This window comes from Molothrus ater, chromosome 2 (assembly GCF_012460135.2).
Source record: "Molothrus ater isolate BHLD 08-10-18 breed brown headed cowbird chromosome 2, BPBGC_Mater_1.1, whole genome shotgun sequence".
In the NCBI taxonomy this organism is placed as follows: Eukaryota; Metazoa; Chordata; class Aves; order Passeriformes; family Icteridae; genus Molothrus; species Molothrus ater.
The window spans coordinates 24,226,623-24,244,895 of NC_050479.2; the positions used below are offsets into that span (position 1 = coordinate 24,226,623).

At 36.1% G+C, this 18,273-nt stretch overlaps 1 protein-coding gene across 5 annotated transcripts in view; it reads left to right on the forward strand.

The window, feature by feature from the left end:
• MYO16 (myosin XVI) overlaps positions 1-18,273 on the forward strand; it is a 357,892-nt gene that overhangs the window by 223,837 nt on the left and 115,782 nt on the right. For all 5 annotated transcript variants that reach the window (XM_036381446.2, XM_036381432.2, XM_036381447.2 and 2 more), the window contains exons 17-20: positions 10,179-10,290; positions 14,230-14,347; positions 15,117-15,188; positions 15,810-15,951. In XM_036381446.2, the coding sequence (XP_036237339.1) occupies positions 10,179-10,290; positions 14,230-14,347; positions 15,117-15,188; positions 15,810-15,951 (444 nt within the window). The remainder of the gene's footprint in view (positions 1-10,178; positions 10,291-14,229; positions 14,348-15,116; positions 15,189-15,809; positions 15,952-18,273) is intronic.

An 18,273-nucleotide genomic window follows, 5' to 3' on the forward strand; every position in this document is an offset into this window, starting at 1 on the left:
TAAAACATATGTAGAACTGTGAAGTCATTAATTTTCAGTCAGGCCAAACAATCCTAAAATTTAATTACACCTAAATTGCATCTTGGGATTTAGTAAGTAGTCACAGGAATAGCTAAACTCTTACAATAATTTAAAGTATTTCAGAGAAATACTTCACAAATATTTAACATGAGAGGAGTAAACTGACCTAGTTGTAAGAAAACTGGTTTTTAAATGCTCATATTTTTCCTGTAACTAACCCATATCTGAGATGTTATGATTTCTACGTGAAGTTAAAGGAAAAATTAACTGATCTGCTAATGTTGATTTTTTACTGATGACCATTGTGCTTAATCAGGGCTACTACCCTGAACTGGATGGGAAGGAGGAATGGGGACTGCAGAGGAAAAAGCCATACGCCTTTCACATGATTGTGCAAGTGCATGGTTCATTGGGCAGCACTAATAAGGGGAAGGAAGGGATTTAGCTTGTTAATCCATGCTGCTTAATACAATGTCACATTAAATGACACCCACAACATGCATATCGATTGTGTTAGAGCTGGAACCTGATTATGAAATACTGCTCCATCCTCCTGTGACATTGGCTCTCCTGAGAATTTTCAAGCAACAAAGCATCAACTAATGAAGATTTTGTAATAATGTTCTGGCTTAGACTTTATGTAATAACAAGTAGAGCTGAAAGATAAGTCTGTGTGGCTCATTGTGAAGTGTATCAGAGACTCCCCAGATGGTGTTGAACAAAAAGTGCCATGGTTGTGTTGGGGCAGGTTCATCTGAGCTAAATAGCTAAATACTGTGTTTTCTGCACTATGCCTAGGTCATACAGTTACAGTTCAGGAATGTTGTGTATCTTTGGAATCTCCATTGCATAGAGTAGAAATAAGTGTAAGATAATGTAATATTAAGGTCTAATAATTATGTAAGCAATGCTTGGGACAGCCTAAAGTCTAGGTTGCCAGTACTGCTTATTTCCTCCAGAGTCACACACCTCAGTCTGCCTTACCTTCTTTCTCAGTGAACCAGAGCTGAACAGAGGGTGTTCACCTCCAGTTATTGATGTTTATTTTGACACTAGGACTCAACTGAAATCAGTGGGACAAGCATGAGTTTGAAGTTAGCTAGGCAGAAGTGTTTTGCTGAATTGGGACAATACAGAGTGGTGAAATAATTCATTATTCTATTTCACAGTGCTTGTAAACCTGGCAAGAAGAGAAACCAACTTCTTGTTTTTCCAGTGGCCTAAAATCACTATATATGATGTCATGATGGGCATGGTCTGTGTCTAGTTTTGGAACAACCAGTGCAGCATTTTATAGAAGCTGGCACTGAGAGCCACTTGTGTGTGCTTTTTAATGACACATTTTAATTAAGGTCAAGCCGTAAGAAAAGCCTTTACAGCATTCAAAGAAAATGAATGTTTCCAGTAGGTATTCCTGAATCCATTCCATCTGACTGATGTGCTCTTCTCTGAGCTATGGGCACAGTATTTCCTAGCAGCTGCCTATAAAGCTGACTGATGGAGAGGCTCATGCATAGCAAGTGACAAGTCAGTTCTATATCCTGCTTATCATCATGATGAGAAAAAATTTGGACACCTCTGTGTGAGGGGAGATACATGCAGGAAATCATATCCAGGATGAAGGTGACGTTTTGAAAGTGCCTGGTTTCAATCATCTTTTCTAAATATCTTTAACTGGACAGCACATAATGATTTTGGAGAACTATTGCATGACAGATTTCCATAGGCTTACAACATGATATATGAAAAAACAAAACAAAAAAAAAAAAACCTAAACAAACAAAAAAACCTGAAATTAAACAAGAAACAACACAAAAAACCCACAACTAAAACATGGGGCTTTTGTCCTAAAAGTTGGGAAAAAAACTTCTGGCTTGGATAAATGAACATTAAGTATCAGGATCTCAGTTTTAAGTTTTTTCTTTTTTTATATTTAATATATTTTGAAAATATTTTTAATATTTTTAATTGATGAAAGGATATTAAGGCTTTTATTTGTATGTCATTTTTGTAAAAGAAATAAGGGCTTTATAGACAAAATCCAGAATTTCTGATTCACAACATGATTTGCAGAGGCTTGCACTGCCTAATTAAGTATTGATGGAGAGTTCTGTATTGAATGATTAGTATATCTTAAATATATATTCTTTGCTCCTTCCATATAAATTATTTACCCAATATTTTTAAACTCTATCAGCAAAAAAAATATACTGTCCTTATAGCAAAAAAAAAAATATACTTTTGTGTTCAATTGTGCTAGAGTAGGAGTTGATACTATTCTCTTTCTCTCTGGGTTAGTTATAGATGTATCTTACTAATAGCAGAGAAATGACACGTGGGCAAGTGGATCAGCAGAAGAAAGCACACCATAGAAGTTTTAATTCCTCACAGGAACCAGTTGGCCAAGTGTCTCAAAAAAGAATAGATTGTGACATTCAGCTGTTCTCATGCATTTATTTTCTTTCAATTTTTTTCTTTAACCAACTAAAGGAATATAAACAGAGAAAAATAATATTTTGCTTTGCTCTTTGTTTTAAAAAGGCCTCCAGAGATCTGGTATACAAAGGTCCAAGCCTTTGTATCAAGACAGGATCTACTGTGCAAACAGAGTGGTCCTTTGAAAATCTATTGCCTCAGCAGCACAAAAGAAAGAAAATACAACTGATTTGTGAGCCAGGGCAGTTTCATCTGGGTTCACATCCATGTTCCCAGTTCTTATCAGGACCATGATTCTATCATTCCCAGACCTTGAAACTTGTAGATTTCTGCCTCAGGATGGTATTTGGAATAAGCAAAGTTTCCGTTGTGACTTCCAGCCCTATCTTTTTTCACTTCATAAGTGAAAAACCATAAGAACTAAAGTCTAAAGTAAGTTTGAGCTAATTTACTGTACACCTTTACCCAGGAGCCCAGTAGAATAAAGATCTTATCCTTCCTGAGTGATTATGTGCAAGAAAGGATTCTTATTCAGCCATCTCGGTAGCCTTATTAATAAATAATTTCACATGGAAGGTACAAACCATTTACTGTCTAGATACAAAATCAAACTAAGTTGTATTTACTTGGAGGTGTGGTGGTTATAGCCTGTGTCCTGACAATTATTTTGATCCAGCTTTCATTGAATATTTTCATCAGTTCCAAGAGTTTGGTCCTGTGCCCCCAGTCTTTAAAAAAAAATAAAATGCAGGTATTTTGAAGGTATTAAAAAAAAATCTTAAAAGAGGGTTTGTTTCTAGCTCATAAAAGGTAATAAAGTGTCTGGAAATTTCCTGATGATAAATTGGGCATATCAGTTTTTCTTAAAATTTGATGTAAATTTCTATAAAATTTGAGTTTTCTAAAATTTTAAAAAAGAAAGATGATTTAGAAGTTGGTGTCAAAATATTTTGTTTTCAAGATCAGAAGAAATTTTCCTCCTCATAAAATAATAATGCAGTGCTTTTTTAACTACTAGCTAGACTAGTAGTTAAAAGGGAAGGGGATTGCTGCCGTGAGAAGAAGAGCAGAAATATTATCTTCCTTTTTGACTCGCCCTTTGATAGGAGTCTGATGTTTAAGACTGGTCTGATTTTAGAACACTGTCATTCCTTCAGATATTGAAGAACATAAATTTCTGATCAAATTTTACTCGTCCTCAGATATCTCATGACTCTAACAGCTGCAATCAATTTTTGCATTTTAGGGACTACTTAAAGGTCAACGTAACTTCTGCAACAATTAAAGACCCATCTTTGCTTGATGTGCTACCATTCTGGGGCCAAAATTACTGATATTAAATGAGATTTAAAAAAAACCCCAACACCAAACAAAACAAAACAAGAGATCCCAACTTATCTGAGAAATAAATTTAATTTCTTTCATAGAATCCCAGAATAATTCATTTTGGTAATAATTCAGGGAGTATCTACTGTACTGCTGCTCTAAGCAGGACCAGCTGGCAGATCAGATCAGATTGTTCAGAGCTTTGTCGAATCTTGAAAGCTTCCAGGTATATTCTTCCAGACTGGGAATTCTTTGTCTTTGTAATATCTTTCTCAGTCTTCTGTAGGTGATATTTAATGAACTGTTTTGCTCCTAAGTCTATTTTCTGATACATTTTTTCTGCTGCTTTCCCCTGGATTTTCTCTTAACTGATGCTGATTTTTCTGTAATGGGATGCCCCAAATCACACAGAGTTGTCCAGTTCAAGCTTTAACCATGCTAAGTATTTTATGACTCCTATGTTGGCCTATACAAATAAGGCTGTTATATATGACAATTAACTTTTTGCATTATTAAGGCATACTTGACTCTCATTTAGTTCATACTAGATGCTGTTCTGATGATCCACTGCCTAATCAGCCTTACCTGCCTTGAATTTGTACTTTCAGTTATCCTTTTGTCTTCAAACAATTCTATAATTGTTTGCTGTTGAATTGTATCTTTTTAATACTCATTTCTCTTTTGCCTAATTCCTGGAAAAAATATGCTTTCATCTGATCTCTGTCACTTTTTCTGACCAATAAAGCAGGATATCCTTATTCAGCCCCTTGCTTTTCTGTGAGGTTTTGGTCGTTAGGTTTTGATTGGATTGTTTTTCTGGTGTTTTTTGGTACTAAAGATATGTCCTCTGTTTCTAATCTAATCAGATTATTCTGAGTATAAACAATTAGAAAATGAAGCTTTTTGCCTGTAACCTGAGGGATTTTTTTACTAAAGATCTTGACTGTAGTTGCTGAAGTCCTTATTACCCCAAGCAGCATTTACTTCACTATTGTCTGTAATAAAGTTTCCAGATGTTTTGTAGTGATTTTGTACTGTTTCCCTTATATCAAACCTGGTATAGCCCAGAAAGCTGTACAGCAAAATAGAGGTGTGTCAGCACTCATCCTCCATCAGCAAAGGAGTCAAGTAGGAAGCAGCTAGATGCTAGCTTAAAAAAAAACCTCCAACCCCCTTTTTTAAATCTTAGGACTTTATCCTAAAATTTTACAGTGGCTTATAGCCACTTAATGATATAATCCTACCAAGAGTTCTTTTAATTATTCACTAAAATATGTATTTACTTCAGGAAAGCCCTCAGAAAAGCAGTGTCCATCTGGCAAATCTAAAGTTCATCTTCAGTTGAAACCCAATTCTTACAGTCCAGACAAAAGGGAATTTCTGGGAACTGGTTGCAACCAAGGAATCTCTTTCAGGCAATTTCCCTGTCAGATATGACTGGGACCACTGCAATGAAGTAGCTATTTCTGTATCCTACAGAGCAACATGTAATATTGTGCATGGCATAAAAAGGCTGCTCTTACAGAATACGTGAACATTTTAGGTGTCTCATTCTACAAATGCAAAGTGGTTAGGATAGCGTTTTGTAATGTTTTACTTTGTTAGTGAAATATCAACGATTATTATCAGATTTATTTTTTATCTTTTCACAGATTTTATATAGATGTAACAGTTCTAAGAATAAACAGAAATTACTTGAATTGTTTATGTTGAAAGAGGCAGATCACTTTGATACTAAATGATCTTGGGTTACCATTCAAAAGAAAACAAATTAATGCAAATCAGGTATTATTTTGCTGAGTTTCTGTCAGTGGCAAACTGATAGCCAAAACTTTTCTTTTTAATCTTTGCTTGTCTTAGCTAGTTGTAGCTTTAGTCTCATTATTTTCTCAATCAACTAAGCAGAGGATTAATTACTTGAACAAAGTTTTTAACTGGTGGGATTATGTAGAAATTTTGAAATATGCTTATGTCACAAAAGTTCAGTGTTGTTCAGTTATGCTGACATATTTCTTCTTCATATTTGAGATCTGTGTACCAAATATGTGAGTTGAATAATTGTGATGATGTGTAACCATTATAATGAGAATGATAGGGTAAACAGGTAAGGTAACTATGGAATTGTATGGGTCGATAATGTTTAAGAATTGAATGTCACACTAAGTACTTTTTTTATACTCTTGGTTGTACTAGTCACACCCCTACCCAAAAATGTGATCTGTGGTGTCATTCTAATGATGGTTCAAAAATTGTATATTATGATAAACAATATACTAAAAAATTACCACCATTGACTTTTTCTTCTAAATAGTACTTTTTTTTTTCTTTTAGAGACTAGAATAGATGAGATTGCTAGTGCTGCAGATTAGAACTGTTAGAATCAGAAAGAAAACTATATAGTCCCTTATATTTCTCAAGAAATTGTCTATCTAATATAGCATTGTGCTTTTCTGAAAGTGACTATATTGCAATTCAATTAGTTTATCTTCTTTAGGAAAAGTTCTGTGAATCAGTGAGTTTCTTCTCTTTTAAATGAAAATCACTGACCATGTCTTTAAAATTTTTTTGTGTGCTGATAAACTGTCTGGTAAAAGTACTAGTCTGATGCCAATGTCAGCATGGGGTATCATTTAAACAAATAGTTAAACAGTCAGCAGAAAGAGATTAATTACTGGAACTGCATAAACTCTTTGGTTTTTGACTTTTGCAAGAAATATAAATATCATTTGTCTGAGTAGCTATCTTCAGTTAAGAGGTTCAACTTCATCCAAAATCTGAGAATCTTTTTCTAAAGCTACAGTAAGCTAATTTGCCTGTGCATTTGCAGAATGAATTTGCACACAGAGATTTGCCAGTAAGGCTAGTAAAACTGAACTAAGTAAACCTGAAACTGGTGCACAGCCTGTGTGCATCAGATATTAGGGAACATCAGCTCTGGATTGTATAGAAGTATTACCTGTTTTAATGAAATCATCAGCAACAAAGAGCTCAGGAATCACCAGATCTGGTTTACATTTGAACACAGACTATTTTGTTGGAAACTTATAGGAACATTGCACACACTCAAATAATATCGTGGGTTTTCATGGGTATAGTTCACAATGACAAAAATCTAAGTAAAAATAGTAAATAAAATCTTCACGGTATGTTCAAAATATAAATTTTAAGCAGTTTAGTTCCTCTTCATCACCAGCAATGCTGTTCTGCCCAGGCCACTTGAATGTCAAAAGACAAAAATGCACTATAAATATGAGGAAAAATACATATCCTACAAAAAAGTTTACATTTCATGGGAAAATGATGTGTCTTCAACCAAAGAATGTTTATTATTATTAGGACTTTTGCACTGTGACACATCTCTTTCCCCTTTCTTTAATTTCATAGAAGAAGGGACAATTTAAGACTTGTTCTGGACTTCCGTTCTTCAACATAAATAAGTTACAGTAGTAATATTGATACAAATCATGTCCCAAACCCTTTTAGTCCTCAACATCTTTAAGGTGGAAAGAATGATCTGCCAGGGAGCTGTTTTAAAAGAAAAGTAAGATTCTATCCAAATGTTACTATGTTTTTGAGGCAGACCGTACTTAATAATTAGGAAAATATGTTTCCTTGTATGGCTACAATATATTATGTTACACTGTATATTTCTTACATTTTGTGAGGGCTGTATGATACCCATATGCAGTTCTAAGTGCTCTGTACAACTAATCTGTCCTTAATGTGAGTATACTCTATATTATAAATGTGTAACAGTCAAATGTGCAACTCTTCAAAGCAATGTTTCATATTTCATTAGTCCTTAAATTGTGTGGCAAAGTGAGTGGGCCTCATGAAATGTTATAAAATAATTTAATTGCTTTTAGACTGGGGAAACTAAATTGAAGTGCACCTTAGAAAATGTCCAACTGCATCCCTTTCCAAGAGTGCCAGCACATCTGCTGATTAAATCTTCAGGATGTGTATAGCTGGGAAGGCCAGATTCTCTTCCAACAGGCAGGTCCCAGCAGATGCTGCAGTTTGTGGATGGTTTGTAGAGCCATGGGACCTGGTTTGGCAGGTACCCAGTTTGCCCCCTGCTGAATCAGCAGGCGCTGTGCTGAAGGCAAGAACTGGCACGTGTGCTTTCAGCTCAGCCCTTCCCTCTCAGGACTCTGCACCACTTTGCTGTGCTGCAGCTTGCTTTCAGAGGGGCTGCTAGTACTCACACAGCTTTCTGCTACAGCAGGACCCACTAGCACTTCAGCTGTGCTAAAAAAGTACTGGTTAAATGCGGTGGCTTAAAAGCAGAAGTGAGGAGTATTCTCTTCACAGAACAGGAAAGACTACTCCCTGCTCAGTACAGGGAGAGACAAAGAGTTATTTAGGGACAAAACCATTGAGGAGGAGGCTTTTTTTGCAGAAATGGCCATATGCTTCCAACTCCTACAACATTCGACAATAGAATATTTTGACAGCAGAGTGGCTGCTGCTGTAAATCTCCTAATTATGGAGCAAAAGTGCCACCAACTCATGATGCATAACATGTTACTGGCATAAGCTCATGCAGCAGGTCAGAAGAGTGGAAATTTTTCTGATGGATTAACCTTTACACCAGAAGGTTCTGTGCCAGATTCAGTATTAGATGTATTCTAGGCTCCCTTTGAACCTACAGGCAATGTAAAAACCCCAGGGGGAAAAAAAAACACAAAACATAAAGCTGGCTATACTTTTGTATCATCTGTAGCTGGTTTGACAGCTGTGCTATCATTTGTATCTATCTCAGTCTGACAAAATTAATGTTTTAGTAACCTTGAGGAGCCAGTGCTGAGCTCTGGCAGGGATGCTCACACGTTCTCAATGGTTTGTGAACCACCGCTTTATCCACTGAGTTGAGAGGCTTGTTCATACTTGAGACAACTGCTGAGTTAGTCCTCCTAGGGGTGCAAAAGGTACTTATGCTCCCAGGCACACATTTTTAACCCCATCATTCTTCTTCTGCCCACCTGCTGGGGTAAATTATGCCATTATCACTGCAAGGGGAATCTACACTGGTAAATCTGATATGGATTCACTAAAATGCACTTTATGTTTCATTGTGGGTACTATTTAAACCTCATCTGTTAGAGAAGTGCAAATACTAAATAATTCTTCCTACACACATTTATGTAAAAGGGCATCCTTATAAGAACTACCACCCCTAAAAGAGTGTTGCCAGACCTTCTGTGGTAATAGGAGTTTATTTTGAAACTATACCTCCTCTATAGTAGTATGAGAACATGATGTAAACAAGAATTGTCAAAAATTAAACCAGTATTGTTTCCCATATTTAAGTGACAGATCATAGACTGAACATCAGTAGAGAGCAGAATAATTGTGGGGAAATTTTGTTGTAATTGTGGTGAAGGGTGAGGGCTGAAATGTGTGTAAATTGTCTACATTTGTTGGTGTAGTGATGATGTTATTTGTACAAAGGTGTGGAGAGTTCTTTTGTTTATTTAAGTGACATTTGTGAAGAGTGCAGATTGTGTGATGAATGTGTATTTTAATGATTATGATAATTTAATGCAATCAATAAAAGAAAATATCTTACATTCTCAGCATTATGTAATTCTGTAAGAATCCTGTAAGATATTCAGACACCTCATTCTTAGTGATTTCAGCTCTATGAAGATACCTGAATACTTTTAAAAATATGGACTTACTTCAAGAGGGTCAAAATAAATGGTTGTAAAGGCTAGATTTCTGCACTTTTCAATAATCTGTTTTGCTACAGTTTGTGATTAGTCTGTTTTGTATTATTACTCTTTATGTTGCTTACATTTTCTCCTTTTCTGAGTTAGCTGCTGCACTAGTGTCTCTTTCTCTGCTAATCATTGTTTTTGGAAAGGTACATAAAATTTCCTTTTGCTTTACAGTGTGCAAATCAGTACAGCTTAAGGGCTGTACACTTACTACTCTGTGTACTTGGTTACTGCTTCATTTTGAGAGAGATTGAGTACACCTATCACCCATTCAGCTGCTGGGGGAGGGATTGATCATTGTGGCAGTTAAGGGCTAGATCTATTCCCTTGTCAGCAAGAGGGGAACTTAGAGCAGTCAGAGCTATCAGAGGTTCTCCTCAAATCTGCCTTCTGAAGGGGATCTCTGGAAGTGCAAGAATGGCAATACTGGAAGTGGTATAAACCCAGTTTGAAATTTCAGCTGCCATGTAGGGCTAAAGCTGGGACTGAGGGGAGTCTTAAGCAAACATTTAAGAAATACGGAACATTCTGTCACTGGTACTGCTCCCTCCAAAGGCTGAGAAAAATCTGCAATAAACCTCTGGTTAGAAATGTAAAGCTGGACTTTAACTTCAAAAGTTTGATCATGCACCACCTTGTAAATACCAGATATGCTGTTTTTCCTCTGTGTAGGTATCTAAGCCAGACTGTGTCAGAAGAGATGATGTTGGCAGCCAACCCTCAAAACAGGGAGAAATTAACCATACTAAAACAAGCTCTAGGTGCTCTGGGATTCAATAGCCTGGTAAGTTACATGACCTTATGTTATTTTTGGCTTAAATAATCATATTAGTTAAAAGCAGGCCATAAGTAACTCTCAGAGATAACCTTTTGTGGCTAAAAGAAGCACCTTTCTGTCCTTTTTTATTTCCCCCCCGTTAGTTAAGACATTGAAACAAATACAGCACTAGTTCACTCCAGGGAAATTACTGTAATCACTTTTAATTAGACACAGAACCAACAATGTAAATCTTTTTCATTTTTAAAGATTGACAAAACAGGTTCAAGGTATAATACTCTGAACAATTAAATTACCTAGATAAAAAGAAGCAATCAAATCCTATATGACACCTCATAAAAGCCACGGAATTTTTTCCCCTCTTCTTTATTATCTCCCATCCTTTTTAATTTCATGAAACACACATGTGTAACAGCACCTGAAAAGAAGTAAATACCTATTTAGGAAAGAAAATTAGAGCCAGGTAACTTGAAAGAGCTGACTTAATTCTCCAAAAGCAACAAGAAGATAGGCCTGATGTTTGTCTTTAATTCTATGAAATTAATGAAAATAATTTGGAAAATTAATCAAGAAGAGGTTCTAGAGGACAGAGGTGTGACGGAAATCAGAAGAAATAGAAGGATGAATATAAGAATTCATGTACACTGTGCATCCCTTCAGGATACTGCAGGGCTTAACAAACTCCTCATCTTTCTTCCAAATTTGTATGCTACCTAGCACACTGTAGCTGGAGCACTTCTGCAACAGAAATACATAAGCAACAGTAGTTTTAGAAGGAGGTAAGAACTTACTCCTGTACAATATCATTAGAAAGAAGGGGACAAAAAATGTAACTCTAAGTTAAAACATCAGCAGAATGACAGATGGGCAGCAGTTTTAATAAAAAAGGATCAAGGGCTATCAACAAAAATTTTGTGAATCTGCTGAAGCTGTTATTTATGTGTAAAGTTTAGACTTCTTTGGTGGTATTGGTACACCAGGGAGCTGTTTGGCATTCCCTAGTTAAGGCAGTAAAAAGTGTCACCTTTCAATGTAAGGAAGAGTAGGGTTTATTTTCATGAATGTTCATGAGGCCATGTACAAAACTGATCACACATGGCTATATTTGACAATATTATTCCTTACTTTTAGTGGGTCTGTACTAGTAGATTTCAATAACAAAAGGTACAGACACTTCTGGATTAAGCCCAGTGTTCACAGTTTGGTGGATCTCTCTTACTCTTTCATGAATGTTTCTGTTCTGTTGAGGAAGGGGTTCTGTGGGAACCTAGAGCACAGGGAATATTTCTCTGTCTGCTCTGAGAGGTTCTGACCCCCAGAGAAACACTGACTTTGACCCTCATTCACGGAGAAAGCTTCAAGATAGACTAGAGTCCACAAAATAGTGAAAGAGATTATAGAGAGTAGTGTAGTATGTCACTTGGGTGAGAAATTTAGGTTTTGGGATTTTTAGTGTGTTGCAGATGGGAACAAGATGGAGGACATAGGGTATTGTCCTGAGCTCCTTCTTCTTGCTTCTTCTTCCTTCTTCATGGTTTGGGTGATGTTCTGTAATTGGACAGAAAAGTCCACGCTGTGGGCTTCAAGGGATCAGTTATTGGGTTAAAAGGGAAAATAACCTAGGTGTCAGCTCTTAACTGGATAGTTTAGTCTTAAAAGACCTTGTAATGAGCTATTACTAGCCATTTTTGTGGTGCTCTTCCAGCGCACAGAGTCTGGTATAGATGGCATGCAAAACTTTAGATAACAATAAGTAAGAAGCTGAAGACCAGAAGAGTGCTGTGTTTCTCCTTTTCCTGACACCAAACTGCTCCAGGAGGGTTTCCCTTGACAGGGGAACCCCCAGGGAGGGGCCCAGCAAGAGGCCCAGAAATCCAGAAATTGATAAGGTTCAGCCCATAAGTAAATAAATGAATGCTAAATGAATCATGATTTATAAGCCTGTAGTAGCTGTCTGAAAATGCTTCATGTACAGTATTCTTTTGAGTCCACTACTTCATTTGACTCAGAATTCTTGAAAATAAGTCACCTCTCAGAAAAGTATCAACATCTTGAAAGCTGGTCTGTATTCAGGCAGCATTAGAATAATATTTAGGGGACAAGACATCTGTGAAACTCTCAAGTACTGCAGGCTGATCTCCTGTGTTGAATGTTAGAGGGCAATATGTAGATAAAACACATTCCTAAAATTTCTACCCATTACTTCTGAGGTACAGGAAGAGGTCTGTATGTATCATTCTTTGACTACCTAGCTACATTTAATGCTAGAGTAGATAATCTTTTTGAAGAACTACATAAAAATTCCTTAGCAGTCATTAATCTATCATCCAAAGAACATTAGTGTTTATGAAAACCAACCACTGTTTTAATGGTGGGGAAACATGCATCCTGCACAATGATAAAGTGTTTGAGAATCTGGAATGTAAAATATACCTGAGACCTTACCAAAATTACCACAATCAAAAGCTATCCTAGCCCACTGTCATTCAGCGCTGCACAGGAATCCCCAAACCAGTTCTGAACAAGTTAACCTACAAGCAAGGAGTCTGCACTGCCAGTGTGCCACTTCATCTTGCCTGAGACACCATCCCAAGAAGCAGAGTATAGCACCCTAGTTTGAATGCTATATTAGCATAACTTCTTCTATTTTAAGAGTTATCTTGTTCAGACTTTCTCTGTATATATTGGATTTTTTCTCTGTATATATTGGAATCTTCAGCTTTGGTACCATGTAATACTGAAATACACTGTTGCACTATTGACACCTCTCTCATACAGTAAGAGATTGACATTCTTGTCTTAAAGTGTCGTTTAGAAAGCAAACTTGCGTAAACAGCACTGGAGGTGCTATAGTCTATCCCAGAAAGACTATAAGCTTTTCTAATGTCCTTTGATGACTGGCATATTTATCAGAGAAATAACATGAAGAAATGAAGAAGAAAACTTGAAAAAAAGAAGATGTACTAGCTAAGTATTTCATCAGTAGTACATGTATAATCTTAGTCTGCGAATTCTGATAAGTGATATTTCTCACTGTCAATTCTGCAGTTTCAGCAGAATCAGGCTCTAAATATTATTTTAAAAAAATATTTCAAGAATTATCAATTAATTTTGCTGTGCATAATGCCATGTAATGTTATAGTGGATATCAGGTTTCTTGTTTTACCATTCTAAGAAGTGCCATTGTTATATAACTGACCTTAAAGAAAAACTCCCAAAACAACAATGCTTTCCCTATTTTAGGATTTAAGGTTTATATTCCATAGATCATATTTTTCCTTGAATTTAAAAATATTTTAAATATAATTAACCAACCAAAACAACTGAAGACAGTTAGTTTTCTTCTTGCTATGATAAAAATCAGGTCAGAAAAAATCTGCCCCTAAAGATAGCTGCTTCACAATCTGAGACATCACAGAAGAGTGTACAATCTCAGAGGGAAAGTGTGAGGGAAAGTGTGAGGGTAAGGAAAGTTGCTTTTGTTTCTTTTGGACCTTAATTACAGCTTTTAATACCAGGAACCTATAGAGCTGGACACTTTGTGAATTCAGTTGGCTGAGGCAAAAAAAAAAACTTGCTATTCCCAGATACAGAAATTGTCTCAATAGAAATTCTCTATGGACAACATATGTTTTATTTCTTGCAGAAACGGTGCATCCATTAAAGATATTTCAGTATTTTTATCACATTGGGAAAAACTTTCTTAAACCAGTGGTTAATGTGACATTAAAACAAGGAAATAAAAAGTAATTTTGTTGGTTCGTGTCCTAGCTAGGTTCCAGTTTGATTTCAAATTTCCTGTTAATAATTCAAATGTGAATGCTTTTCAACTTATCAAATGCTGATGATCCAAACTAACAGAATTTATCTTTTTATAAACATTGCCTTTCACTGGTGTGTCCAACAGATCTTTTCTTTATCTTTAATTCTGAAAAAAATATGCAGGAGGTGGAGAACCTGTTTGTGATTCTCTCAGCAATTCTGCATCTTGGAGACATTCGCTTCACGGCCCTGACAGATGCTGAGACAGCGTTTGTGTCAGACCTGCAGCTCCTGGAGCAAGGTCAGTGGGACACGACCTCGGAGCGTTGCCTGCTGGTCCCACTGCAGGGAAGTTGCGCTGTTCCACCGACAGATGGAAACACAATTCCAGGGACACAAAAAGAAATGACCTCTGAAAATTCATAAGTTACTGTGGGAAGACAGTATCCAATTGACTTGGGTGTTTCATAAATTACAGTTTTTTATGGGATGAATTAAAATGCCAGTATTGCAAATTAGCTAATTAAATGTCATATTTAATGCTATCATTTGCCAAAAGAAATTGTACAGTGCACTTTGTTCAGTCTTGTTTTGAAATGCTTTTGCACTGCTTGTCAACAGCTGAACAATTTGCCTTGAACTGAATTCCTTACATTCAAAATCTATGTCTGAAAAGGGACTCATGTTTCTTTGCTTTGAAGTTTGCCTTCTTGGTCAGTAACAAATCTCCTCCAAGTGGCTTATGGATACAGAATGTCAATGAGCAGCATACCTTCACTCTAATACCACAGAAAGTCTGCCAAACCCTGGGGAAAGCCCTAAATTGTCTTTGAAGGGGAAAGAAAGCTGTAATGTCATATACAGATACATTAATACACAAAGTACTGATTATAGTAATCCTATTTTATATTTTTGTTAATTTTGATTACTCCTGTGACAGCACCCTTTTCTTTAATGTTTGAATTCTTTCACTATTCAAAAAGAAATCTGCAGAAGCAAATCTGTTGTAAAAAATGAAATATGCAGTATCGCCTAAATCAGTCTTTCTTTACATTTTCTTTTCCTTTCAGTGGCAGGGATGCTGCAGGTTTCACCAGATGAGCTTGCTTCAGCCTTAACAACTGATGTTCAGTATTTTAAAGGTAATCTTCTCCAAGCTTACATTCTCATAGATCAGACCTGGTGGCATTTTGAGCCTCCTGATTTAAAAAATTTAAAAGCTGTCAATTTTTTTTGTTTCTTATTTCTTGTATGGTCCTGTAAATATTCCCTCTGAGGAATATGTAGGCTTATCTGCCATGCAGTAAATCAGACTGGGCCACTAAATTAGAAATGCCTTTGTAATATGGAACAAAGCAGTTTCACACTGTGATGCTGATGGGCTCCTAACTTGATTAATGTTACAAAAGTGTGTCAAGATAGCAGATTAGATATTAATAGAAAATATTAGTAAGAACTGTAATCAACAGGAGTGTCTTAGGGAAAAAAAACTGAAAAAAATATTTTCAGTAAAATATTAGTTCTGTGTAGTACTCATACACATTTCTTTTGAACAAAGTATAAAGGCATGTATTTCCAAACTTAAAATCTTTTGAGTGTTGACAGTCTTCTCATCTTGCACTGGAGGCTTCAGAAGAAAAAGCTAGCACCATGTAAATGTTTGGCAAAGGAGAAGCAACTGTATCTAAATTTACTGTAACTAAAATTACTTAAGGCAAAGTTTACAGCACACTTTCATCTCCATTTTCTGCTCTTTCTCTTAGGAGACACGATTGTTCGGAGGCACACTATAGAGATTGCAGATTTTTACCGGGATCTCTTGGCAAAATCTCTATATGGTCGTTTATTTAGCTTTTTAATCAACACAATCAACTGCTACCTTCAAAATCAAGATGAGAGTGGCAGGTAGGAGTGCCAATGGAAACTATTAGGTGTTCCATTATCTGTTCAAATTCAGAACCCTAAAAGAAACATGATTCCTTTAAATGGTGGAATTAAATGGACTCTGATAAAGTTTTAAAGAATTTTATAATAGCATGACAGTGATGCTTGGATCTTTAAAGCATTGGCTATTCCTTCTAGCTGTTTCTACTGTAACATATATGTTTATTTGTTTGCTTATATAGGGGGCCGTGGTACTTCATGTGGTAATCTAGATTGGTGGTTGCAATTAATAGCCTTTTAGGATTTGGCAATACAGAATGAGCTAAGTCTTTCAACATGGAAAATGTTGCTTGGTGCTTTTTTAATGCAGAACATACTTGTTCTTTCTTCCCAAAACAGTGACCTTAGCACAGGGTATTAAAACCAGAGTTTTATTCAAAGGTCTGCAAATGAAAGTTTAAACTTAACTGATTTAAATGTTCTAAGAATTTTCTCTAGGTTGGCATCTTCTAAATTTGATGCTGTTGCTATCCAGCATGGCTTCTTGGAAAAATGAATGCTAATTAATGTGCATCAGTGGAGCAGTCAAGAAACAAATTAAAGGAACAAAAAACCCGAAATCTCAGTGGAATCAAAGCAACTAGCTAAGACAGTAGACCTAGTTAGATGATCATATGCATGTGACTTAATCAAAGTTCAACAGCTCAAACGCTCAGCTGAGTTTTCTCATGAGCATAAAATAAAAGTGGCTTGGAATCACTGGTAAATGGTATTCCATTAATGGCAGATGTGGAACTTTCATAAATTTGTGTTCTTTATATCATATCTCTATGGCTGCACAGGACAAGGTACCCTGTTTTAGAGTTTGATGACTTCACAATCTTATTTTTATTCCTATTCATAGACCAATTAGTGACAAATCTCTTCTCTTCTATGGGTGTAGCTAAGAGAAAAAGGTACCATGCCTCAGTAACTCATCTTTCTGCACCTAAAATTTATCTGTCATTATATATACACCACCAGAAGTATCTCACTTCCTGCTGACAACAAACAGAAGTAACATGGAATGATTTTTCTTGTCTGTTTGTGACACTAAGCTAGGGCAATTTTCCAGTCCATGGCCAAATTTGAAATACTCTCTATATAACAAGGAAGGGCAGTAACATAAGGCCACAATTCTTCCTCATTCATTCCTGGGATTTATGGAACAGAGGCTTAGCTCAGTGCATGTCTGTGACAGACAAGAATCCAGCTAAGGCATTTCTAATTACAGTGAGCTTTTTTGTAGTGATTGTTGAGAAAGAAATTTAGAATTGATATATTAAAAATAAAATTATTTGAAATTATTTTTCAGTGTGTAATTTTACAATTTGATATTATACATTCTTTCAGAATAGGGTGTTGTGTACTTCTGTTGTTAATATAAACCTATATTTTTAGATATCATAGGATCTTCAGATAATGAAAGTCAAAGTTGTTTGTACATTGTCTACCTTGTAGTCTCCCTTTAGTGTAATCCCTAGGTAGAAGAGGTGACCTCTACCTTGTGAAAATATTTCTCAGTGAAACTATTTCTACATATAAGGTAACTTGAAGACTGTGTGAGGTTGTAAGTCCCAGCTAAAACAGGACAGCTGTTCCATATATCAGAAATGAGGAATTTGCAAAGGTCTCCTCTGGCCACACATTAGACCTATGCTTGAAAAGGGACAGTTCTTCAATTAGGCTGGTTATAGAAAGCTAACCAGCTCAGCATTAATTGGCAGTACTGACAAGATATGCTAAGTTTTATCAGGCCAAAACCAGCTTCATTCCCTCTCCAAACTTGAAGCTAAGTAGCTTATTTTAAGTGGAAATAAGGTTGATCATCATTCACCACTGATATTTCAACCTCAGTTGAAGTAGCCCACATGCACTTTTTTTTTCTTTTTTTTTTAGTCCAGCCTAATCATATTGTTTAAACTGGAGGAGTAAATCAAGGCATAGAATAGTTCTAGATGCAAGTTGGATTACTGCAATGAATTTGTGATTATTGGGTCAGATTTACTTCAAATACATCTGAGCAGCTATCAGTTAGCAGCATTATATCTCCAGTTTGGTGCAGTTTTAATGAACCTCTGCTGAAAGATCCACCAAAAACCTTTACTTATGTGACTACATAAGTCTGATACATTCTGGGCCACACTTTATTCCCCAGCTGGAAACTGACAGAACTACTACTGATCAGATGGGATGAAGCCTTCATCAGAAACCTGGAATAAGGTTTCTAACTCAGTTCTCCTGTTCTGTTGTGAGGCAGCTTAGCTGTACTTGCATCACACCAGTGAGAATTCATGAAGCAAT